This window comes from Elephantulus edwardii, unplaced genomic scaffold (assembly GCF_000299155.1).
Source record: "Elephantulus edwardii isolate Elephantulus edwardi_28Jun2011 unplaced genomic scaffold, EleEdw1.0 scaffold00289, whole genome shotgun sequence".
Classification (NCBI taxonomy): Eukaryota; Metazoa; Chordata; class Mammalia; order Macroscelidea; family Macroscelididae; genus Elephantulus; species Elephantulus edwardii.
In genome coordinates, this window is record NW_006400039.1 from 432,135 (window position 1) to 458,215 (window position 26,081).

The 26,081-nt window shown below is 56.2% G+C and overlaps 1 protein-coding gene across 1 annotated transcript in view; it reads right to left on the reverse strand.

Moving 5' to 3' along the window:
- ADAMTSL2 (ADAMTS-like 2) overlaps positions 1 to 25,671 on the reverse strand; it is a 32,494-nt gene extending 6,823 nt beyond the window's left edge. The window contains exons 1-11 of the mRNA XM_006900559.1: positions 25,528 to 25,671; positions 24,959 to 25,101; positions 23,946 to 24,021; positions 22,213 to 22,315; positions 21,193 to 21,338; positions 20,968 to 21,091; positions 17,415 to 17,495; positions 14,914 to 15,089; positions 7,330 to 7,678; positions 5,926 to 6,301; positions 3,576 to 3,673 (exon numbers count right to left, since the gene is read on the reverse strand). Coding sequence (XP_006900621.1) covers positions 3,576 to 3,673; positions 5,926 to 6,301; positions 7,330 to 7,678; positions 14,914 to 15,089; positions 17,415 to 17,495; positions 20,968 to 21,091; positions 21,193 to 21,338; positions 22,213 to 22,315; positions 23,946 to 24,021; positions 24,959 to 25,101; positions 25,528 to 25,617 — 1,762 coding nt within the window. The 5' untranslated portion in view covers positions 25,618 to 25,671. The remainder of the gene's footprint in view (positions 1 to 3,575; positions 3,674 to 5,925; positions 6,302 to 7,329; positions 7,679 to 14,913; positions 15,090 to 17,414; positions 17,496 to 20,967; positions 21,092 to 21,192; positions 21,339 to 22,212; positions 22,316 to 23,945; positions 24,022 to 24,958; positions 25,102 to 25,527) is intronic.
- Between the last annotated feature and the right edge of the window lie 410 nt (positions 25,672 to 26,081).

Consider the following 26,081-nt stretch of genomic DNA (forward strand, 5'->3'; position numbering starts at 1 on the left):
CCCAGGAGTCAGCCCCGCCCCTCAGGAGTCAGCCGCGCCTCCCAGGAGTCAGCCCCGCCCCTCAGGAGTCAGCCCCGCCTCTCAAGATCCAGCCTTACCTCCTGGGACAATTCCTGCCTCCCAGAACCTAGACCAGCCTCTCCAGACAAGCTTTGCCTCTTGATCAAGTGTTGCTTCCCAGGACCAGTCCTGCCTCTTGGTGCTAAGCCCCACCTCTCAGAAACTGACCCTGCCTTTCAGGACAAGGCCCACCTTTCAGGACAAATCCTGCTCCCAGGATCCAGCCCTGCCTCCAGGATCAAGCCCCACCTCCCAGGATCCAGCCCCGCCTCTCAGGATCAAGCCCCACCTCCCAGGATCAAGCCCCACTTCCCAGGATCAAGCCCCTCATCACAGGATCCAGCCCCGACCCCAAGTCATCCCTGCCTCCCAGGATCCAGCCCTGCCTCTCCAGACCCTTGCTGGCCTCTACCAAATGAAAACTTTGAAGCTTCACTTCCCACCACAAGGGTGGAGTTTTTCTTTACCAACCAGGAAGAAGTCAGGCTGGGCCCTACCCCACCAGCACCACTGTGCAGCCTTCAATTTCTCCTGGCCAGCCTGGTCAGGACATCGACTCAGGAGCCCTTCCTGGAGCCCAGGGGGACAGGTCTCATCTGGAGAGGCTGTGGGGCCCGTCTGGACTATGATGGGCTGGAATTCAAGCCCAACTCAATCTCCCTATGTGCCAGGAAAACTCTGATACACCCCTCACTGCCTCAGTTTGCTCACCCCCAAAATGGGAACACTAGGGTCCACCTCCCAGATGGTTGGCCAAATTAAAGTGTCTGCTTTCTGCAGCTGTGTCACTCCACCAGTCTTGACGACGACAAAACCCTTGGACTTACTGCCGCTGAGACACGTGCTGTGACTAGTGACTTTGCAGGACAGAGGGGACCTGCCCCCGGGGTTTCCCAGACCGCCGTTTTTACAGAAGCAGACTGTCACATCATCCACTTGTGAAGAGGTGAATGGGTTTTAACCACTGATCTTTCCTTTCACATCCAAGTGCTTAATCACTGTGCAGCCAGACTCTTAGACTTGATGCCTTTTCTTTGAATATATGTGATCCAGGAGCCCCAGACACAGCGGAGACAATGGCATTGAGTGGCCAGAGCAGGACTGAGGCTCGAGGACCAGCTGGTTCCACACACCCTCACCCACGATGTCCTGCCTGAGACCCTAGAGTCCAAACGACCACCCTGTGTTCCTAGCACTCCAAGAGTCTTCCAGGGAGAGTGATGACCTGCAACCACAGGGGAGACCTGGGCTGTGGACAAGGCAGGCCCAGGAGAAACCCACGCCCTCGGAGGCGGGTGTCGACAAGGAATGTTGAGTACACCATGTGCTGTGGAAGAACAGGCAAACCTAGCTTGAAAGGAGTGCAGCTGGGTGCCTCTTACAGCCAAGTGAGGAGACGCCACTTGGTGGACTCTGCACGTGCTCTGAGGAGGGACCGGCCCCAGAAGAAGAGCATCTGCTTGGTGAGTTTGGTAGAACTCACCAAGAGTCGGTGAAGAAGAGAGAGACTCACAGTGTGGTGCGCTGACACAGTCGCTGTGGCAACGGGCTCAAACGCAGCCATGCTGACCAGGACCGTGCAGGACGGGGCAGGGCTTCGTCCTGCTGTACACGTGGTCACTGTGAGTCAGAACCAGAACCACCATGACCCGGCAGAGGGTCTCCCGGGATTGACCCGACAGCGCTCAGCTCAGAGGCGCGGCAAGGCTAGACGGAGCTCCCGGTGTGTGCTGATGGCATGGTGCTGGGTGTTGACACGCCGCCGTGCCACATGAGGTGGGGAGACAACCGCATCCCGGCCGTCATGCCCACCAGTATTAGCAGCATCCACTCAGAGGGGGGCTGTGTGCCAGGTGGCGGGCAGGAGATGGGCTGTGTGGGCAGGAGGCAGGTATCCACCAGCACACAGACCTCTTCACGCTCTGCACAGACCAGCCTCCCACAGGAGGGCTGCGGCTCTGTGAGTCCTGGAAGTCCACTGGTATCATTTTCCAACACCGTGTGCTCTCTCTGTGTCTCGGCGTCTCATTTTGGTCACTCACAATAGTTCACACCTTTGTAGAATGCTACTGCACACTTCATTGACTACAATACGGTGTGAGCTTAATTTATATGCACAGGGGGTGGGTGGGGATATGCTTTCTTCTAGATTCCTTTATTGCAGTGTTCTGGAGCCAAACCCACCACATCATGGTGCTGTTGTTGCTGTAGTTGTCAGGTGCCGTCGAGTACGACTCATAGAGACCCTGTGAACCACGACCGAGCGAGCCCTGTCCTCTCCCATGCCGTCCTATCTCCGCCTCACTTCAGCCCATCCTTGCGGTCACCACACCCGTCCAGCTCATCAACAGCCTTCTCTTTTAATGACCCTCCTGCTTCCCAAGCATCATGTCCCTCTCCAAGAAATAGCCTCTCCTTGCAACATGCCCAAAGTATGTGAGACGAAGCTTGGCCGATTTTGCTGCACTTTCTGATGCCCGGTGACCCTCCACAGGTTTCACGAGACTTTAAATCTTTATAAGAGGAAACTGCTCATCTCTCCCCCCAGGAAGCAGCCAGTAGGTTTGAACTACTGACTTTGTGTAGCAGACCAGCAATGCACAATGGTGCCCCAGCTGCCACTATAAACAGGAACCACCATCAGGCAGTGGGTATTTGATACCACTGGTTTAACCATCCATCCAAACCAAGCACTCTGGCCTTGGCATTTCTGCCAGGTGCCACTCTGACCCCACGTGCTACCTTCTCCAGTGTCAGGGAACTCCCTCTCACTCCTGCACAGCTTTGTCTAATGGGGAGAGCAGCCCTCGTCCACAGCCAGAGTCCTCTCTTTCCTCTGTCCACTTCTCGCTATAAGCCTCACATGGAGATCCAGTCCCCTCACACGTCTGTGTTCTACACTTGCTTCAATGACACACCACGTGCTCGCTTCCCCCCAGCACTCAGGGCCTCTCGACAGCCTCTGGTCCCCCTCCATTGCCCAGAACCTGGCCTGGTGGCACCACCCAAAAGTGGGGGCCAGAGTGGGGCAGCAGATACAAGCCCCCAGCCCTGGTGGGATGTGGCAGGAACCAGGCAAGCGGGCGCTGACCTGGAGTTCAAATCCCAACAACATACATGCTCACCTTGTGTCTGACTACAGAAGACCCAAAAGGCGATCAGGTCCCTCGGTCACAGGTCACCTCCCCCCATCACTGGATTGGCTATAAACAGCAAACCCTCAAAGCATTTTCCCCCCGCTTTTCACCAGATTGGAGTCAACCTCAAAATGATGCAATATCAACAACATAGACCAGGAGCACTTGGGGGCCTGGTCATTCCTGGGGGCCTGGGCACCACCTTGGACGGGGAACCTCTGTGTGACAGTCACAGTACAAGGCGTCCCCAGGCCAGGACATCAGTAGCCGGGCTCCCTGCACAGTTTAGGGATACCAGCTATATGGCTTGCCTCAGCTGGTGGCCAGTGCCCATGGTCCCCAATAGGTGGCCACCCGCACCCGCCTCAGCCTCAGTACCTGTGGTACAGGTGGCACTGCAAGGCTCATGGGATGACAGCTTCCACCGGTACATGTCTGCTGGACTCACGCCTTGCTTGCGTGCCTTGGGCCTGGTCCTGAGGACAGAGCAAGAGAGAAGGATGAGAGAGCAGACAGGGCCTCCTGTCCAAGGACAGCTCTTCATTCATGGAGAATCTCCCCCACCCATCCTGTCCCTGGAAAGCCCCCACCCATGGAGAAGCCGCTGTGATTATCTAATTGCACGTTTCTCTCCAGCAGGCAGAGTGACTCACTTCTGACTCAAGAGAAGAGGGGCCCGTTCAAAACAACCCCTTGCATTTCAAGCACAAAAGGTGTCTATGGAGAAGCCGCCCCCACATCGCCCTTCACAAGGGCAGGGCAGGCGAGCACAGGGGCCAGCGGCCTCCTGAGATCCTGCTCGTGTTTGCACACCTCACACCGCTGCAAACAGCGGGCCACCAGCGTCCCCGGGCCTGCACCCGGAGGGCGACCTGTCCACAGCCCTGGTGTGCCCAGGTTTGAGGTGTCGAGGAACCCCCCCCCCATCACTACCTATGAGAAGCCAACCGTCACTCACTCTGATGTGACCACTTCTGTTTATAAACCCGCATCCCTTTCTCTGCCCTCAGGGCCCAGGGTCTGGTGGTGACAGCTACCCCTCCCTCGATTGTTTGAAGTTTTCTGAGGAGATGAAAATAGCCTTTCCTTTCTGGGCGCCCCTTTGATTTCACCCTCTTCAGGAAGACGCCATTTCCTGTGTTTGGACAACTCAGCCCAGACAGGCTATTTTGGCCTGGTCTTTTCCACTGCCACAATCGACCTTATCTCTTCAGACTGTCTTTGTCCCTTCGCTCCTGTGTGATGGTCACCGGCTGGGGGCCGCCACCTTGCCAAATCCGAGGTCACATTCCCAGACAGGCGCTGAGAGCCCACGGGGGACAGGACTAGGGTGACACTGGACGTCCTCAGAAGCTGTCGAGTGCCTCAAGGTGCCATCCTACAGCCCCTCACTTCAGAAGTGGGGACACTGAGGCCCAGTTGGTGGCCAGGTAGCAGAGGGGGCCCGGTGCATCCTGCAGCACGGCCCATGGCCCACACAACTCTCAGGACCTTCCAAGCCTGCATCCAGCTTAGGGAGCCCTGGGGCAGGAAGTCTCGCGCTAACAGAAAGGTTCAAATCCACCAGCCCCTCTGAGGGAGAAAGACACGGCAGTCTACTTCCGTGAGGTTGTACCACTTGAGAAACTGCAGGCTGTTCTGTTCAAGGCCATCACCACCGAGTCGACTCAGACTCTCAGGCCTCCTCCACCAGGCCGGCCTATGAAGCTGTGACAGAGGACACTGTCACCTCCCTTCCGAGGCGGCTGGCAGATTCCAACCGCTGACCTCAGCGGCAGTGCGATTGGCTTTGAGGGTGCAGCCGTTATGCACTCCACTGCTGCACGAAGCAGAAGGGTAGCAGTTGGAACCCACCAGCTGCTTCAGGAGAGGGAGACTTGGCGTCTGCTTCTGTGAAGACAGCAGCCTGGACACTCAGACGGCTGCTGGACTCTGTCCTCAGGGTCACCGAAGACCCAGTGGACCCACAACAGGTCTGGTTTGCAGTTTTTCAGTCAAGTTAAACACCTGCTCCGAGAGCAGCCCTGAACATCACACCAGCCTGCTCTGCCCTGTGGAAGGTTCTGGAGCCCCCCCCTACTTAGCCTACATCTATGAAAGAAAACTCTCACTCAGAGCCTAGGTGGTGCCTCTGCTCCCCACCCCAGGAGTCGCATAGAGGCTCAGAAAGCAGAGTGAGGAAAGAAGGGGTGTATCAGAGAGTCCTGGGCCAGCACTTGCTGGGGCGACCCTTTCATCCTCCAGGGGCAGAAAAAGCAGCACCCTGTCACCCCCAGGGCACCAGCTCTGCACCTGCTTCCCAGGCCTGAACCCCAGATCCATGCACCACTGTGGTTTAAGGACAAGGACTTTGTGGCTCTGTCTCCTCTCAAGCCCCTCCCTCCTGACCCAGCCTGGCCATGTCCATGCCCCCAGCTTTGCTGTCCACAGAACAGAGGGGAGCACAGGCCCCTGGTTATGAGGACACCCTTGGTGGGTGGACACCTTCATCCAGGAATTGCCTCAAGTTATCCCTTCCCTCTGGCCCCAATCAGAGGGGGCTCCTGGATTCGGGTCCAGCCAGAGCTTAGATGTGGGGGCTTCCAGGAGGTGGTGGCCTCTCCTGCTTGTCTCCAAGACCACAGTCTTCCCAGGAGAACCACTGTTGTTGAGGCCTTGCACCTCCTGGGCCTGGGCACCACCACCCGCCCGCCCCCATCTCCACCTGCCTGACCTTTGACCCTCCTACCTGGCTTTGTGGGTCCTGTTCCCGGCCACGCTGGGGAGGCTGGCGCTGGCGTTGGGGAACGGGGCCTCAGAAGAGGTGTTGTTGACCTGGTCGCTGTGCAGCTCCAAGTAGGACCCATTGAGCAGGTGCACACCTGCCCCCTCATTCTCCTCGTAATCCACATAGAGGCTGTCAGTGGGGCCACTGCCCCTCGGAGCGCCTGGGCCAAAGATGCTGTTGACGGTCTCATTGAGGGGGAGCTCCCTCGAGTCCGAGCCCACACCCAGGAGCTGATCCGAGATGGCGTTGGCCGAGAGAAAGTCCGGGGAGCCGAAGGGGACGTCACCCTCTTGGTCATCCTTGTCCCCCGAGAGAATTGTTGCAGTGGTGTTGCGGTCTGCGGGAGGGGGACAGGTGGGTCAGCTTTAAGTGCTCCCCATGCTGGGGACAAGGGCAGCCTGGGGAGGAACCAGAGTGTGGAGTGAAAAACCAGGAAGCTGAGCTGGGAAGCTGCAGAGGGCAGGGGCAGCTCAGCAGAGAACATCTTCCAGTCCAGATCATGGAGTGAGTGCCTCGTCACCAGAGGCAAGCAAGCCTGCCCGAGCATCCTCAGGGAGGAGAATCTGGCTGGATAAAGCCCAGAGAAGCCCACAGCATCGAGTCAGTTCCAACTCACAGCGGCCATGTAGGACACAGGAAGACTGATGCAGAGGGCTTCACAGCTGGGCTGCGACAGAGTGGACCACCACGTGCTTCTCTCAAGGACCAACCAGTAGGTTAGAACCACCAACCTTTCCATTCACAGCCAAGCACTTTCTCCACAGGCCACCAGGACTCCTCCAGTCGAACACTGGAAAGGCCACAGCCATCCAGACAATCCTGACTCCTGGTCACCCGCCACTGACTTTCCGAGGCTGTGAATCTTTACGAGAGGACAGCCTGCTCACTGCTCATCTTCCTCTCACAGAGCGGCCGGTGGACTCTCACCGCCCACCTTTCGGTTAGCAGCACAGCACATTACATGGTCCATGGATCCGGACTTGAAAATGCGGCCTCACTTACAGATGGAGACTGTCCCATCTTTCTCCCATGGAGCAACGTGTAAATTTGAACTGCCAACATGTTGACCAGCAGCCCAATATGTATCATCAACCAAGATTCCTTTAGTGTGCGCGACAGAACAACTATGAAATATTGTGAGAATTACAAAAATGGGCCCAGAGACACGACAGGCGCTCATGCGCTGGGAAAACAGTGTTGCGAGATAGGATCAAGACACGGACTTCCCCTTGAAAGTCAGCGTCTGCGGAGCGCGGTAAGAGGCGGCACGCCTGCCTGTACAGACACCTGTGAGGCCGTGTCCAGACACCAGAGGATGAGGACCCCTCCCCAGGTCCGGCCTGAGGAAACCTCAGCCCACCTTACCTCGTAGGCCCTTGCCCCGAGGGGGCCCCTCGCAGGCCCTGCCGCTGGCCTCTTCACACACCTCGTTGGTCTCTGGAACCTTGGCCAGGCCCAGCTCAAGCCCCGGCCCAGGAGACCCGAACAAGCGGTGGTCCAGGCCCAGCTGCTCCATGGAGGCCTGGCTGTACAGTGAGCCGTTGTGACGCACGAAGCCCAGCAGGGACGTGCCGCCCAGCTCCTGGCTCTCGGCGCTCCCTGAAGCAGGCGGGGAGAAGCTGTAGTAGAGAGGCCGCAGGTGGTGGTCCGTCGGGGGCTGCAGCAGCGTGTACTCAAAGGTGATGGATGGGCTCCGACCATTTTGGTTCCACACCTGGGAAGGAAGGAGGGAAAGTGGCACCTTGGCCCAAAACTCACAGCCATAGTCCAGCAGGTGAAGCTGCAAGGATGGCCCTGTCCTGACGGCCACCTGAGTCCAGGTCGGGAAGCAGAGGGGCCCAGAGGAGAGGCAGTGGAAGAGTCCACCACAGAGACCGCACTATGTGCAGAGAATGGAGCCCTGGCGGTGTAGTGTGGGACGTGTCAGGCTAACAACCAAAGGCTGGCAGTTCAAATCCACTAGCCTCTCTGAGGGAGAAAGATGAGGCCGTTTCCTCCTCTAAATATTTGCAGCCTCAGAGATCCCAGGGAGGGTCCCTGCTCCTTCAGGGGGAACTGGATGGGATGCCCCAGGAGCAAGCTGGGCAGCTGGTGCCAGGTCCCACGTGCTGGAAAGGTAGCTGGGGACGGGGTGGGTTCCAGAGCATCAAGGAGCTGCAGAATCCAAGGGACCCTGAGGCGCAGTGGTCAAGTACTCAGCTTCTGACGCTGGCGGTGCTCTGCACCAACCTGTCCACACAAGAATGAGGTGGCCGTGGACCCAGTGACAGTCACAGCATTGGAAGCCTTACGGGGCAGTTCTGCTCTGTCCTCAAGAGTCAGAACTGACTCCGCAATGAGTTTGAGTTTTTGTTTCTGCAATCCAAAGCATCAGGAAAAGACAATGAAAGCATGAGAGTAAGTGCTGGAATGTGAACCAGTAGGTCAGCAGTTCAAGTCCACCAGCTGCTCCAGGGAAAAGCTGTGGCGCTCTGCTTGTTAGGAATCACAGCCGTGGAAGGCCGGTGTGGCCTCCGCTCTGCCCGATGTTGCCTTCACCGTTGTAGGTCTATCAATTACAGCTCATAGAGACACCAGACACCACACCATCCACTGCTGTCGTGACGTTTCAGCTCGTTGCAGCGATTGTGTCCCCACATCCCACTGAGGGTCTCTCTCTTCTTCACTGACCCTCACTTCTACTGAGCTTGATGTCCTTTAGGGTCAGAGTAAGTTGGACTTGAACAGCAATGGGCGAACGACTGAATTGTGGGTGGGCCCGACAGTTAAGCACTCACTGAACTGCTGAGAGACTAGAGGTTCAAGACCACCCAGAGGTGCCTCAGAAGGAAGGGCCAGAGGTGGACTTTGGGCAACTCCGCCCTGCAGTCCCCATGGAGCACTGTTACACTGTGATGCAGTCAGAAGTGACTCCACGAGCCAGGGTCCTTAACCAGTGATGCAAATCTAACCCAGAAGTCCCATCAGCAGCCCACGGAAACTCTTCCACTTTGGAATTCAACTCATAAGACTGAGCTTCAGGCCCTCAGCTTCAGTGAACCAGAGAAGGTGGAGCGTTGAATCCTGCTCCATCTATTACCTAGAGAACAGGGCCTGATAGGAAGAGTGGGGCCTTGAGATTCAGGCTGTGGAACTATGTGCTGGAAAAAGAAGGCATCCCATTTTCCTCTGACTTTGAGGCTGAACAAGTGGCCCACTGGCCCCTGCAAAAGGCTGCCCTATCTCACTGTGTAGGACACAGCAGAGAACCTTCACTCAAACACTGCTGGGATGGATCTTGGAAGCCTGGAGGATGTGACGCCCACTCTCAGTGCAGGGTAAACGGTGGGAATATCATGGCAGATGGTGGAAGGTAGACAAAGGCTAGAAGTCCATCAGGAGGTCTGACGGGAGGGCCTGAGGCCATTTCACTCATAGAATAGAAAGAAGAGTAATGAGAGGTGACACTAGGGAGAAGCAGGGTGTCCTCTGGAGGCAGGCTATGACGGAGGTGCTGCTACAGAACTGGGCTTCCTGAGGGAAGAGGGAGTAACGGGGTTCTGACATGACAGCGGCAGGTGGCAATGGTCAGAACATGTAACCCACTGTTGTAGAGTGGATCCTGACTCCCGGGGTCAGAGCAGAACTGCCCCATAGTATCTCCAAAGCTGTAGCCATGATGCCAGCAGACTGCCTCATTCTGCTCCCTCAGGTGACTGGCGGCTTCAAACTGCAAAGCTTCTGGCCAGCAGGCAAATGCTTTAATAGCCGTAGCACCAAGGTTCTTGGTTCATGTACTAGGAAGACTGGCAGTATTGAGTGGAGCCCTGCAAAAAATTCACTTTGTAGCAGGTCCAGCCTCTGGTGTAAGAGGTCATACCACTGAGGCTTATAGGAATTGGCAGATCCTGTAACAGAATTCTGTGGTGGGCAGCATCTTATAAATCTTAAGGTATCTTGGGGAGTCTATGCTAAGTCTCAATAGGAAAATCACGGGTTCTGGAGTGAGGGGAAGCCAGGGCACCTGCGGCAGAGAAGTATGCTTGTTCCCATCATGTCTCTGAGTCTTGAAAGAAATGATACACTGACCATGGACATCAAGTGACCCATCTAGCCAGAACCAACCTTTAAAACCTGGATTCCATCAAGTCAACAGAATTAATTATATGGTTGGGAATTCCAGCAGCAATCCATCAAAAGTGTTACATTCAGGATCAGACACGATCAGGGCATGGAGTACAAGGAAGCTGCATGAGCAGGTGACTCAAACACTCCTGTTCACCAGGGCTCTTGCTTGCATCAGCAACTTCCTCTCAGCTCACACCGATGGCTCCTTATCATGAAGTGAGAAAGGGGAAATGGCCAAGCTTGGTTCAGAGATAAGTCGTCTCAGAGTAAGAAAGTGAGCTGAGCCTAAGAGAGCAGCTTGATCTGAGAGGTAGATGTACAGTTGCATTCTACAGCCTACCCAAGAGTGGATCTGAGGCACTGACGTGACAACAGTGGGCTTCAGGCTGTGCCTATGGCCACTGACTCTGCACTTCTAACAATGTGGTGGAAGGGAAGAGTTCATGCTGACTCACTGGCAGTGGCTGATGGCTTGGCTGGCTGTCCAGGGGACTGGATGGAGAAGCCTAGGTGAGAGACTGCGGGTGAATCCAGGAAGCAGCAGTGTGGCTGTCTCTGCATCATCAGTGCACACCTGAGACAACACACTGTGGAGGCAATAAACAGCAAAGTAGCAGATAGAAGAGCTTTGTCAGCCTCCAGCATCAGTAACACCAGAAAAGGCCCAGTGGACTGTGGTGCTGAGGCTGGAAGTTCATCATGGACACAACATCATGAACTCTCAAGTTCAGCATGCAGCAACCAAGGTCCACTCTGAGCTCCCGACACAGCAGCATTCATCAAGGGGAACTCTCGGCCACGGGGTGGCAAGTTGATTACACTGGACCGCTTCCATCCGGGAAGAAGTGATCAATCTTATTCCAAGTATGGCTTTGCATTTCTCGACCACAGGGCTCACCCAGCCAGTCCCAATATCTACAAGGTCTCACACGATATGTGATGCCCTGTCCCAATCCTCCACATGGGGACTGCCTTAGACCCAATGACTCTTTATGACCAGAGAGGTACCACAGTGTACACATGCTACAGTTCCACTGGTTCTATCATTATGCATGCCCAAGAAACTGCCAGCCTGGTAGTACAGTGGACACTGAAGGCTGCTACCAGCTCAGAGACAAGGACACCTTGTGAAGATGATGGCTTGGGACGTCCTAGATGCTATTTCTTCTGTGGCTGTAGGGGTCACCAAGTTGGTTCTGACACACAGCCCCATTGACAGCTCACTACCTGGCTCAGCACCACCTTTCCAATCTTTGCTGTAACTGAACCTACGACTGCAGTCACTGTGCCGATACACTGCTCTGCCAGTCTTCCTCTTTAATGCTAACCTCCTGCTTCACCAAGCATGATGTTCTCCAGGGACTGGTTTTTCCAAATAATATGTCTAAAGTACATGAGGCAAAGTCTCACCTTCTTCCAGGTAAGGAGACTTCTGGTCGTACTTCTTCCAAGATAGATTTTTTTTCCATTCAGTTCATTCAATATTCTTCACCAAAATCATAATTCAAAGGCATCAGTCCTTCCTCTGTCTTGTTTATTGTCCAGTTTTTACAATCACATTATTGTTGTTGTTATGTGCCGTCAAGTCGCTTGCGACCCATAGAGACCCTGTGTACAACAGCCCTAAACCTTGCTCTATCTTGAGCCAACTTTACTGTCTCTGACACACCTACCCCCATTACCCCAGACACTGGATCAATCCACCTCATCATTGGTCTTCCTCTCTTTCTTGGTCACCTAAGTCCTTAAAGTGACATGTTTGCACTTGAATATTTTAAAGGCCTTGTTTGTGGAAGGTTGTCCTAATGCTGTATGTCGTTTGACTCCTTCGCTGCCGCTCCCATGGACACTGACCGTGCACCATGTAAAAGCAAATCCTTGACAACATCATTTTTTCTGCATTAGCCATGAAGTTGCTTTTGGATCCAGTTGTGATGATTTCATTTTTTGTTGAGATGTAACCCATAATTAAAGCCTTTTCTTTTTATCAGTAAGTGCTTCAGGTCCTCTTCACTTTCAGTAAGGAAAGTCATGGCATCTGCACATTGCAGGTTGTCAATGAGCCTTCTTCCAATCTTAACGCTTCCTTCTTCTTCGTATAGTTCAGTTTCTCACATAATTTGCTCAGCATAACAGACTGAATAAGTATGGTGAAAGAATATAACTGTATCACATACTTCTCCTAATATTAAGCCATGCAGTATCCCCTTATCCTACCTGAAGAATACCTAGATATATTCAGAATCATCTATCTATATATTAAGAATCTATATACCCAGAACATATATACTCTATATATATATTCAGAATCAATCTATATATATTCAGAATCAATCTATATATATTCAGGATCAATCTATATATATTCAGAATCAATCTATATATATTCAGAATCAATCTATATATTCAGAATCAATCTATGTTTTCAGACTATATGTTTTCAGACTATATAATGTTTGAACATAGAGATACATTCTGAACAAGCACAAATATATACTTTCTATCATTCACAACGTTGGGATCATAATTTTTTATGATAAACTCAGTTGAATCTCTTGCATAGGTAACAGTATTGCTGCACACACTCCAGTCAATGGTAATTGTGCGGCACTAGGTCCCCATTACACAGTAACTAGGGTAATAGAGGTAGGTGTGTCAAAGATAGTGAGACTGGCTCAGGATAGAACAGGGTTCATATCTATTGTACATAGGTTGCTATGAGTTTCAGGTGACTCGATGGCACATAACAACAACAAGAAGTTTCCCTAAGAGATGATCTGCATGGGTTTGGAAACCATGAAATGGAAGGAGAAATGACTACCATTCCTAGTGACCCACTTGGACATTTTATGCTTTCCAACCTTGTGGCGCTGAGGACCTTGGGGTCTAGAAATCCTGATTCCAAGGGAGAGGCACTTCCACAGGGAGCCAAGGAAAGTTTCATTACATTAAGCCATAACTGACACCAAGTCTATCTGGGCACCTTGTGCCAAGAGCTCGGCAGGCAAGGAAGTAAATCACGGCTCTGGCAGGAGCTGTTGACCTCATGGACAGGGGAGGCCATGTGGCACTTAGCTGATCTGCTGCTGGGACATCTCTAAACAGCCTGCTTCCCAGTCAATGACAGCCTTGGCCTGTCAAGGGCATGGAGACCAGGAACTCAGATGGCCCAGGGATGAGGGGCTGGGTGACCCACCACATCCGTCACCTAGACCAGCACAGATAAGGGCTGAAGATAAGAAGTGGCTAGCGTGTAACCTAGGGAGCCTGTTCGTCCTGGCTGCAGTTTACCCCACTTCCTGCTGTCCTCCTGAGAGAGGACACCAAGCAGAGCCCTAAATGAGCTGTTCTCTTGTTAGACAAACTCATTAAACAAAACAAGTGGACTCAAGCAGCCCCCAAGAGTGGACTAGAATGGACGCTGTGGTGTGCTCCAAGCATCTCTCTTTAGAATAAGGCAGGTTTGTTTTTTTTTTCTTCTTAAGCTGTCAGCATGCCACAGTCAATTGTGGACAGTTCAAAGCTGCGTCCATCCTCAGGAATTTCCCTGTTAATGGGAGCTGCCCCTCCCAAAGCCACCATGGACTAGCTGGTGCCCTCAGGGAGGACAAGTCCCCTGAGGTCAGCTGAGGTCCTGCCACGCCTGCATCCAGCCCAGCACGTCCCTTGTCCCTCTGTCAGTCCTATCTACCCCACTCCCTCAAGGAGGACATCCACGACCCTTCTCCTTTGAACTCTCTGGCACACAAATCCCCTCCTCAAAGTCTGCAGAACCTGATCTATAGGCCAGCTCTCCAGCCAGGAGGTAACACAAGAGAAGACTAGATGAGCAAAGCAAGGCCTAGGAAGAGGAGACCCTCGCAGAGAGACCTTCTCCTGGGAAATCTTCAGCCAAGAGATAATAGTGAGGGAGCACTGGAGTGGTGGCCCCTCTACCACGGCCACTCTAGATCAGGTGGGCCTGGGTTCAAAGCCCTGAGGTTCTACCTACAATCCCCTGACTTTGCCCAGGTCACTGCCCTCACTGCACCCACATTCCAGCCCTGAAGTAAGGACACTAACCATGTCCATCTAGATTCCACCTGGGCTCTACCTCCTCACCCTCCATGTGTGAGGAGAATCCCAGACTGCCCATCTCAATGTCACACATTTTAGTATCCAGCCTTCCAGCTGATCTTGGGGCCCCCAAGCTGAATGGCTTTCACTAGTCATGGTGGAGCCTCAAGGTGAGGTGGGCCCAGCAGGCCGAAGCTATCTACCCACAGCTGAGCCCTGAGCCCTCTGAGGGCAGAGCAAGGGGAAAGCCAGGCCCGTCCTTGTGCCCACACTGAGGACTGGCAGAGTATCACAGGTCCACGGGTAAGTGGAAACGGAACAAGGAGGCGACGTGGAGTTCCATCTCCCTGTTCCCAGCCCTCACTTCCTGACCTGTCCTCAGCCCCCCACAGAGGTCCTGGGGCGAGGACCAGGTGGGCACAGAGCATGCTCAGTGCAGTCAGCGGTGTGGAGTGAGTGGGGGAAGGAGGGCAGGAAATGAAGGACACAGGTCGCTGAGTGGTCAGGTAGGTCAAAGAACGAACGGTTAATGCGTCAAGGAGATGCTAAGGGAGTGTGACCTGGAAGCTGGGTCATCACCTGAATGATGGAGGAAGTGAAGGAGCAATTCCCAAGCCCACCACCCTGGCAGTAAAACCCTGTCAACTCCATACCCACCTGCAGCCCGCACACCATGACGTGCGGCCTTGGCTGGGGGAGTGAACGAGCGAGTCTCAAGCCCAGCGGCCTGGCTGTGAGAGACCCTGCATGGCCCCGGTCCCCTACCCCAGTCCGCGGCTTACGCACCATGACGTTAAGGCCCTGGTTGGTGGGCCCCTGGGCCACAATGTACTCAATGCCAGTCTCATAGATGTCCATGGGCCTCCGATACTTGACCACGGTGCCAGCAATGTTGAAGTTCTTGGGGCTGTCCACCTTGTAGTTGCCATTGAAGAAGTAATAGCCAGCTTCATCTGCAAGAGCTGGAGTGGCAAAGGCGTCAATTACGAGACGACGTCAGTTGGAGTGAAGTGGAGTTGGTGAGAAGCCAGCTCACACTCGGGAACTCTGCTGCCCCTGGTCCTCACAACCTCCCCTAACACCCCAGAGGACAGGAAGCCCAAAGTGGACACTCTGCCCACCATGTGGCCCTGGCCAGCAAGAGCTAGGAGAGGAAAGGAGCTTTCTTAATTAAGAGCCAAAAATCACCAACAAGAATTTGTGTAGATGACCACCAAGGTGTGGCGAGGGTCACTGGGGCCTTTGAAGGAGCCAAGTGGCTATGAGGGGGCAAGTCAATGCCAAAGTCAGCAGCCAAGACTGACCCGGGAAATACAGTGGCCAGGGAGGTCACACTGGCCAACAGGGGGGAGCAGTGTCCTCCAGGGACAGGTTGGGCATCTTCCAGGTATGGGGTAGAGTGTGTCAGGGACAGGAGTCGGCCAGGGATAGGACAGGGGTCCACCAGGTATGGGATGGCATCCACCAAGTTCAGGGCAGGGATCTGCTAGGTGCAGGGCAGGGTCCTCTAGGGACAGGACAGGCATCTGTCAGATACAAGCAGGAGTCTCTCAGGGACAGGAATTCCCCAGGGATGGAACAGGCACCCAGCTCAGTCTGTTAGCCCTCTGGCGAGCACGAGGCCCATCTTCTGAGCCTGTTCCTGGGTGATAAGGAAGGCACCACAGCCCTGGCATGGCTGAGCCTCCTCGAGACCATCCTGAGCTGCCTGGCCCTTGCTCCCTCTGGACTCGATGTCCTTCCTGCCTTTGTTGGCACAACCACACTGACCACCCCTTGGTGGGCCTTGCACCCTAGCTGGGATGTCAGCCAGGAGGGTGGCCAGGGACACTTCCCCAGTCTCCAGGCCCAGGGATCTAAGGGGCACTTGGAGTGCAGCACTTTGGGGGCCTGGCTGAGCTGAATTAAGGCTGGGAAGGCAGGAACCAGCAGCCATCCCTCAACATCCCCAGGGCCTGAGGGCATCTCCCCCGACACTACAGGGAGCCAGCTGCAGTCCCAAAAGCTCCCAGGCAGGGGGCGTAAAGCGTGGACATGCAGGGGCAGCTGTCCATCAGAGCATCCTGGAGGCCAAGCCCGGGAGCTGGCCCCCGGGGGAAGGAAGATCAGTTTCCTCACTCCTGGTGCAGTGTGAGCCAGGTGCAGCTCAGAGGTGTACTGTGGACAGAGGCCAGCAGACCTTGCCTACAGAACAGCGTGGACATGCTGACATCAGCGTTTGCTGGAGCGTGTGCCGTGACAGCCTCAGGTGTCCACACTGGGCGAGCATCTGGCCGGCATCCAAACCCCATTTGCTGCCAGTGATGGTCTTTCTCCCCACGGCCAGATTCCCCCTCAGTGGGCCACAGAGCCTCCCCAGCGGCCCAGCACCCATGGGCCCAGACAAGGTGCAGACACTGGGGCTGTGGTGAGCTGCTCTGTCAGCTCCAAACAGTGGCAGGGGAGCCCGGAGAACCCTGGCCAAGCTTCTCCCAACCTCCCAGGTATCTCTTTGAGAGGCGGGTTTCCTGTTATCCCGACACCCACGGAGGCACATGGCAAACTCTGAGAACAGCCCATGGTCCCAGCTTGAGGCCCGTGGGGACGACTTCTGCCCGCATACAGTTCAGAAGTACAGGCTCCCAAGTGTCCTCACACCTGCCTACCCTGTTCAGGGGGCCTCGGCCTCACCCTGCCAAGGAGATACAGGCACAGATGCCCCCACTCAAGACACCTGGACCTTCCAGGAACTGCCATCTAGACCGATATGCAAAGAACCCCTAAAGAGGGTCCCTTCTCCCTACACATTAACTCCCCCAGTGAGACACCATCCTCAGCCCTGCCTCACAGAGCTCCAACCTCCCCCCAGATCTGAGTGTCGTAACTGCCCAGAGAGCCCCCAGGACCAAGCCTGACACCCAACTCAGGCCTCAGGTCAGAGACCAACCTCTCTAAGCTCTAATCTAACCATCTCATTTCTCGCACCAGAGCAGGGGCCCACCCCCAGCACCCCAGCTTCATGTCCAGGCTCTGGTCTCACGGTGTTCATTGCCTGCCACACCCCACCCTTGGCAGACAGCTCTGGTCAAGGTCTTGCCTCCTGGCAGGGCGGGTGCACACTGTGTGTAGGTGTATCTCTGCATGTTAGTACAGGTGTGTTTACATGTGTGTGCATATATGTAGGTGTTAAATCTGCCTCCCCCCCCCCCATTGATGGCTCCTGGAGCCCCACCTTTCTTGCAGGAGGTCCTGGGACAAGAGCCCTTCCCCCACCGCCCCATGGGGACAGGCCCCGCCCACGCACACACCCAGGACATCCGCAGATCTCTTCCTCTCCACCACCTGGATGTGTCTGGCTCCAGCTGGGATGTGGGTCACCAGAGAGTAGCCTGTAGGGAGGGGCATGGTGAGCCGCTGCAGTGCAAAGCCCAGGGCCTGCCCACCCGTCACACAGTCACCCTCTGCCTGAGTGGAGACGCCTGTAGCTGACGGAGAGGCTGACCCCCACCCCAGACCTCGCCTCCCCTCCCACCCTGACTATAACCTGCGACCTGCCCCCGCCCCTCACATCTCCAGTCGAGACCTGTGGCCACCAAGGTAGCGGCCTCCAAGAGCCACGTCCCACCAGGCTTTCAGCGGCTGGTGTTTGTAAAGTAAAGCATCAGGGCTTTCTCCTGAGGGAGCCAGGTGGGCTCAAACCTTCAACCTCTCAGCAGCTGAGTGAATTCATGTTTGTATCCCTAGAACTCCCTTCCTCCACGGGGCCTTTAAATACACAGAGCCAATGTCCGGGAGTTTTCTCAAGTGCCGGTCACTAGGCTGACCTCAACTTCCTCCACTGACTCTCGGGTTCACTGTTCTGCTGAGTGCTGGGGGGTGGCTTCTGCACAGCAGGGTGCCGGCATTGGGCGTGCTGGGATCACACTGACGGTGTGCCTACATTGCCCGGTGCCAAAGCCACCGAGGGATTTAACGGCCTGCTCCTTTCAGAGATGTGGATGAGAAGAGTGGGGCAGGTGCAGATCCTCCACTCACCCCAGCCAGGCCTCTCCTCAGCACCGGCCATGGTCAGCGGGCTCCACTGAGGCCCCCGGTACGCGTGACAGAAGCTACAGAGTGCCGTCCCCAAAGGAGCAGCCGGGGCTGCAGCTGGGGTGGTGACCTGTCTGCCCTGTGCCACCCCGCGGCGGTGACAATCCCCAGGGCTTTCACTGGCTGGTTTTCAGAAGCCAGGCCTTTCTCTCTGCTTGGTCGCAGCCTGACATCGCAGCCACACTCATGCTTCCACTGGATGGGGGTACCTGGTCTGAAACTCGAACTCTGGTCTCTTCCATGCAAGCTGGACCTTGCTACCATAGAGCAGGCACTGCCCGCTGAGAACAGTCCTCCAGAAACACAACCAAATCCACTCCTGGCGTCCTGACGATTGTGATCAACAGCGACCCTGGCAGACCCCACAGGACTGCCGGGGGAGGGGAGTCCCCAAGCCTGTCATCTTCACGGGAAGAGACCATGTCACCTTTCACCCGAAGGACAGCAGGTGAATTTGAACTTCAGACCTTCCAGTTAGTGAGCTCTGGTGGCCTAGTGGTAAGAAGCTGCGCTGTAATCCCAAAGGCACACAGTTTGAATCCACCAGCGGCTCGCAAGAGAAGGGTGAGTAATCTCCCTCTGAAAACTCATCCTGGGTCAGACTAGACTTGACGGCACAAAACAACAACTTTTCAGTTAGCACCCAAGAGCTTTAACTGCCGCGCCCCCGGGGTTCCTGTTTCTATCTGATATATACAGGCATCTCCTGCTTTTCCAAAGTTCTCCTCACTTCTACAGAACACCTGCACCGGGACCTCTTCCCACTAACTGAAAGGAATCAGAAGAGGAGTTGCACTTTTTGGAAACATTTCAAAGACTAAGCTGGCAGTCAGCATTCGTTTTGAAGTGAACCACCAGAGCAGTGTCACCAAGTCCTTCCCGGGGACAACACGGAACCTCCGTTTTTTTCTACGTTGTATGGTTTTTGTAGCAATCACAGTGTCCCTGCCATCACTGTCGGAACACCAGAGCAGAATCCCAATGCCAGTGCACGGCCCAGTGTCCCTCTGTGACTCTCCATGTGGGGACAGCCAGCTTGCTTCTGAGGAGTGGTGGGTGGTTTCGAACCACTGACCTTTGGGTAACAGCACGGCACACTCAGCGTTAAGGCCCAGGACTCTACTTCACTGTACGCTCGGGTTATTCTCAGTTTCACGTGCTGATCAGGAGGACGTGGAATGTTCTTCTGAGTCGAAGTCTCAGGAATGTTTCTCAGGGAGACAGGTGAGCAGGGAGGCTTCAGGACACGCCCGAGAGCTGCTGGGCAGGAGGGGAGCTGCACCTTCAAAGGTGGGGGGCCTGCAGTATTTCCACCCTGGGACAAGCTCCGGAGTAGAGGATCGTGGTGCAGCCGGTCTGTAGCCTGGGGCTATTCATGACCTTTGCTTTTAATATTATTTAATGTCTGTATATACTTTGATTTTTAGTTAGAACTAAAGATTCCACCTGACCTGGAAAAGATGCTGCCAGAATGCTCCACAGAAGGTTGGGTGATGAGGCATCGTCTCACACCCTGTGGGTTTGTTATCAAAGAAGAGCATCATGCCAGGTGGGCAGAGGCTCAGGGGGAAGAGGGAGACCCTCACGGAGCAGGACCTGGCGAGGTTCACGCTGCTGTTCTCACAGGAGCACGGTGAGCCAGAGTCCACTCCGTGGCCCCTACCATGGCTGCAGAGCAGTGAGCATTCGACTCTGGGGGGAGAGAACAGCTGGAGGGTTAGAACCATCAAGCCAGGATCCAGGCTGGCTGCTGGCTGGGACCTTCCACCAGTCTCTCAACCTCTCTCCCTGCTCAAGTCTGCAGTGGGGACAGAAGGGCCAGCCCAGTGGAGATACCAGGAGATGTGAGCAGAGCCCCCCAAATGGGTAGTTCCCAGAGGACCCCACACAGACCCTGAAAACACCACAACTTCTGGTCCACTCTGCCTTAGTGACCCTGCAGGACAGAGCAAGACCGCCCCACAGGCCTGACCAGGGTGCACACGGCCTTATCTTTCTCCTGTAAAGCAGCTGGTAGATCCGAACCATCGCCTTTTTAGGTCGTAATGTTGTACTTAATCACTGTGCAACCAAAGGTCATCACAGGTGCTCAAGAGTGGGCGGGATGAGCGCTGTCCACTGCCTTCGTGGCCCTCCCTCCTCAGTGGACAGCTCACACCCAAGTCCACACTCCCTGGTCACTGCGCAGGCCTTCCAGAGCAAGGACCACCCCCAGGGTCTGGGTGGATGAACAAGTGGTCCGAGGGGGAAGGAAAGCGCAGAGGCGACGTGGCCGGACTCCTGGGGGCCTTACCAAAGTGGGCACTTCCCAGTTGTCACCCAGGTGGCCATCTCCTAGGCCCTACCTAGGTGGACGCTCCCCGGACATCACGCGGGTGGACGTTCTGGGGCCTTACCCAGGTGACGCCCCCGCTGATGTCATGCTGGTGAGCATTGCAGGGCCTTACCCAGGTGACGTCCCCCTGACATCACTCCAGAGGGCATTCTGGGGCCTTATCCAGGTGGACGCACCCAGATGGATGCCCCTCTGACGTCCCCCGGGGGCATTCTGAGCCTTACCCAGGTGAACGTGGCCCTGATGTACCCCGTGGGCGTTCCAGCCTTACCCAGGTGCACGTGGCCCTGACGTCACCCGTGGGCGTTCAGGGTCTTCCCCAGGTGGACGCTCTGACGTCACCAGGTAGACGCTCCCTGACCTCCCCCGTGGGCATTCCGGGCCTTACCCAGGTGATGCCCCCTGACGTCCCCCGTGGGCGTTCCGGGCCTTACCTAGGTGCACGTGGCCCTTGCGGTAGTTGCCCGTCACGTGCGTGCAGCTGCTCCCGTCGCCCTGGCAGACGCCGCACTTGTCCAGCGTGTGCGTGGAGAACAGCACGCCGTCACAGCCGATGGGCTGCGGAGGGAGGAGAGGCCGCTGGGCGCGCGGGGCCGGCGGGGTGGGCGGGCGGGGGCGGCGCGAGGAGAGCCGCGGAGTTTGCTACAACGTTTAACAACCTCACATTTTCCAGACACGCAAACCCCGCGCAGGTCAGCGAGCTTGCAGGACGTGCCGTCGCGCGCGGGCACCATGAGCTGCCGCTGGCCGTCCACCGTGGTGCAGTGCAGGTCACAGGGCTTGCTGGAGATGTGGACGTAGTCGTCTGCGGGGACAGAGCTTGGTGAGGGCGCGTGCGCGCAAGGACAGGGCCGTCCCACCGGACAGATAGGAAACTGAGGCCTGGGGGGCGGGGCGGGAGGATGGGCCCTCCCACAGGACAGATGGGAAACTGAGGCCTGTAATGGATGTAGTTCTCTACAGCGGACAGGGGCTCCTTAGCAAAAGGACAAGCCCCTCCCACAAGGACAGCTCTCCTGGATGAATAGATGGGAAACTGAGGTCAGGAATAAACAGTGGGGGCAGGGCTCATGGGACGGGGGGTTTGAAAGATGATCCCCTCTCACCAGGACAGTGCTCTGGGGGGACAGATAGGGCTAAGGGGATTTTGGGCCTGGAGAGGGAGAGGGCCTGGCTCAGGGTGTCAGTGATACAAATAGGTCAAGACACACGTGGCCTATCCCCCCTCTATCTGCAGCCCTTTAAGTGGCCTTGAGACCCTTAGTGAACTCCCCAGGGGAACTGAGCCCCAGCCCCCAGCTTGCTCCATGGGACAGCTCATTTATGGGGTCAGCCTGACCTGTTATTTCTCCCACCCTACCCTGCCCAGAGAGGGGGCTGGAGGGCAGGAGGGAGGGAGGCCACACTGCACAGCACAGCCCCCACTCAGTGGGTGGCCACCATGTCAGGGCACCGGGGTCATGAGGCCACATGAGGAGAGCTCTGAAGCTGATCACCTGGTGACCTCAAAGAGACACCCCCTCTGCAGCTCAGTGCCCCACCTCTCCACTGGCCTGCCATTGGTTGACCAGCCGGTGTCTGTGTGGTCATGCCCTCCTGTCACCTCCCTGGGAGAGGACCTTTCCTATGTGGGGGCTGGAAACCCCACTCTGCCCACCCAGGGGGGCCCAGGCAGGTACCGGGGTACAGTGGCTTCCACTGGTAAGTCCGCCCATTGTACACATGCGAGTTGAAGGAGATACACTGTTCCTCACGGAAGCTCCTCCCGTCCGGCGGACACTCCTGGGAGGTGAGGAGATGAGGAGGGAGACGGGATGCGGCCAACAAAGGCTGTCGTCCAGCCAGGCAGGAAGTGGCCGCCATCTCTCCGAAAGGAGAGGGGACCAGGAAGGGGTACTGCTGTCCCTCAGAGCTGAGTCTGTGTCAGCCCTCCTGCAGAGCCCACTGCCCCAGCCTCAGGGAGCAGAGGGGACACTGGACACGGCTTGGTTCGTGCTGGGCTCAGGGCAGTGCGTGCAGTGCCCACACTTACACGTGGAGCCTGGAGCCCAGCTAGCGAACCGCAAGGGCCCACACTGTTTCCAGGCACGCTGGGGCTGAAGGGGGCAGCGTGGAGGAAGGACCAGAGTGCTCAAGGCTTGTCCCGGTCACTAGCTCAGTGACACAGCAACCAGGACTGCAGCTTGGGCCGAACTGCCACCAAATGTATGGCTCAGACCCTGACTCTGCTGTCCCAGAGGGAGCTGACCGATGACACCAGCACAGGCCTGCCTTCCACACCTATGCACCTATGTGTGTACACACACAGACCTCTGCACACATGTGCGCACACAACATCCATGAGCAGATCAGTGTGCATACACCCATGTACAAACTTGTGCCCGTACAGGCCTGTGCATACAGTGCATACACACATACATATCCATACACAGACCTGTACACACACACACAGACTTGTACACACACACACAGACCTGTACACACACACACAGACCTGTACACACACACACAGACTTGTGCACACACAGACTTAATTGTGCGCACACTTTTACACACACAGACATGTGCATATACACACACCTGTGTGCAGTTATATGTACATACATGTGAATATACATGCATGTACACAGGGATGTGTGTACACAGAGACATGCACACAGATGTGTACACACAATGACATGCCTACATATGTGCACGTGCAGACACATGCTTGCAGGCCTGTGTGTGCATGTGTGCACATACGGGCTTATGTATGTGCAACCTGTCCACACATAGACATGTGCACACACAGATGTGTATAAACAGGCATAGACATGCGCTGCACACACAGGTGTGCACATGCGCAGACACACAACCCTGAAGCACACGCGGCCGCTTCCCCATCCTGTCCAGGCAAACCCCAGGGAGCCGTGTCCAGCAACTGCCCCTGCTCTGCAATTCAGCTGAGTCTCCTCACTGAGCTGAGGGCTCACCACCCCTCAGTTCCTCTGGGGTTGGATGGCAGGGACGTGAGGCCGAAGGTCCGAGAGTCGGACAGGGCCAGCTACGGAGTTAAAGGGCCTGAAACAGATTGTCCAGCAGAGAGGGGCAGGGCTGCAGGACTGTCCCCTCTTCCAGAAAATTACTTGTTCCAGGCTCCAGAAGCATGGGGAGTTGTAGGGGAGACCCCAACCCACCCACCAGCAGAAGCAAGCCCATCTCTTCCCTCCCCAGGTCCCTGGCCAGGGTCCAGAGTATGGCAGGACATAATAAGCAGTGGTGGCCTAGTTCTCTCGGTGGCCACTCTGACCCCAGAGTCCCTTGCCCTTTTTTCTGCTAGGACATAGACCTGCCCCCACCCTGAGCTTGTCCAGAGGGTCTGAACCACCAAGAGGACCCCTCCCTGGGTGCCCTGTGTGTCCAGCAGCCTCACCTGCTCTCCGCACAGCCGGAAGTGCTTGGATGTACCTGTACAGGTCCTGTTGGCGGTGTCCACGACAGACTTCCTCCTGGCAGATCACAGGCTCTGAGAGGCCAGGCTGGCAGCTGCAGACCCTTCTCCTGCTCCAGCTGGGCCAGCTGGTCACCACAGGGCTCTTGAGAGCTCTGGGTTCCTGGTCTCAGGGGCGCCTCTCCCACTGAGTGGAACCAGCCAGGTGTGCAGGTGTTCTAGGTGTTCGACCCCCCAGGGAAAGGCATGGTGGCCCCCCTGCACCCCAGCACACAGCACAGGGCCACAGCCTCAGGATGAGAGGCAGTGACCATCATGGTGCCGTTCACCATGTACTGGACTGAGTGAAAGCAAGTCCACACTCTGTCCTGTGGACCCTCAGGAGTGGGAGGTGGACCCAGCCTGACCTCCACTCCAAGAGGGAAGCAGAATCTCAGGGTAAGTGCTGGCCCAAGGCAGTGGCAGAGGGAAGACTCGAACACAGGCCTGTCCAGCTGAGGGGTTCCTCATCTTCTCACTCAGCCCCACTCTTCATTCACTCAGATTACCATCCTGGAAGTGGGGCCCTTGCTGGGAAAGGGCAGTGGCCCCAGAGCTCACCCCTGGCCTCTCCTGTCAGCACAGCAGGAGCTGCAGCCCCAAAGGAACTAGCGGGAGGGGTCGGTGCTGCCCCCACCCGAGACCCCGAGGGTTCTTGCTGCTCCCGCCACCACCCCTCCCGGGCCGAGCCCTCCTAGGCCGAGCCCTCACCGTACTGTTCCCTCGGCCACCATGCCATCCCTTCAGTCACTGTGCCATCCCCTTGGCCACCGTGCTGTCCCCTTGACCACCGTGCCATCCCCTCGGCCACCGTGCTGTCCCCTCAGCCACCATGCCATCCCTTCAGTCACTGTGCTGTCCCCTCAGCCACCATGCCATCCCTTCAGTCACTGTGCCGTCCCCTTGGCCACCGTGCCATCCCCTCGGCCACCAGCCACTGGCCACCGGCTACACACCTCTGCTGCAGGCAGTGCCGCTCCTGGGAGGTCACCCCGCCCCCACAGCTGCGGGAGCATGCTGTCCACTTGGTCCACTCTCCCCACCAGGAAGCTGTGGCGTCCGTGCCCCCTTCCAGGCTGTTGGATGCTGGACTGTTGTCCTGGCGAGAAGCCCCCATGGAGTGTTAGAAGGCTCTGGAGCCTGCAGAGACACTGACCTGCCATGCCAGTGAACATGGCCATTTCCCAGCAGGCCAAAGTAGAGTCAGATCCTCAGCCATGTGGCCCAGGTGGCCCCTGGGTCCCTGAAGTGTCACCACTGGGTCACCTGACTTTCTCCAGGACACAGAGTGCCTAGCTCCGTCCCTCTCCCCAGCTGAAGCTGGCCGCTGCCCTCTCTTCCCAACTCAACTCAGGAACAAGTCTGAACATTCTGGGGGGACAGGTTCTTGGGACAGAGGCCGAGGTCTGGGAGGACACTCAGGACACTGACAGGTGCCCAGGCCTATCGCACAGGCTCTGCCAGAGTCAGTCCACATGGAGTGACCACAGAACTCAGGAACAGGCTGATCTGCAGCCCCACTCACCACGGCTCCAATGGACTCCACTCCCACAGCCACAAGTGTCATCACCAGCAGAGACCGGGACCAGTGTGCACAACACTGTCTGCCATCCATCCTAGGAAGTTAGATTGCTGTCACTACCAGGCCAGGCCCAATTCCTCTTCATATGACCAGGATTTACCTTGGGGAAGTGCTCTGCAAATCTACCCCAGGCCCTGGGCCCCAGAATATCTGAGATTGATTGGTAATGACTGTTGGAAGTCTCAGCAAGAGTTCAGAAGGTGGCTGGCAATGCCTGCCACGGCTCTGCTATGACCTGAAGGTGTGCTTGCCATCCTGGGGTAAGCGGGATGTCTGAATGCTGAGACCCTGGACAGCTGAGGAGTGTGAGCACAGACCTGGAGAGAGATTATCTGAGGAGAGGAGCTTGGGTGAAATAGTGCCCGTTGTTTGATCATTTGGGCCCCAGAGAACCCTCCACAGCTGAGGTGAGGCAGTGGACATCAGCACCCGTCCTGTGGACAGGTGGGATCAGGGTGGCAGAAGGCAGCCTCTACCCAAAACACTACTCCCTGGTG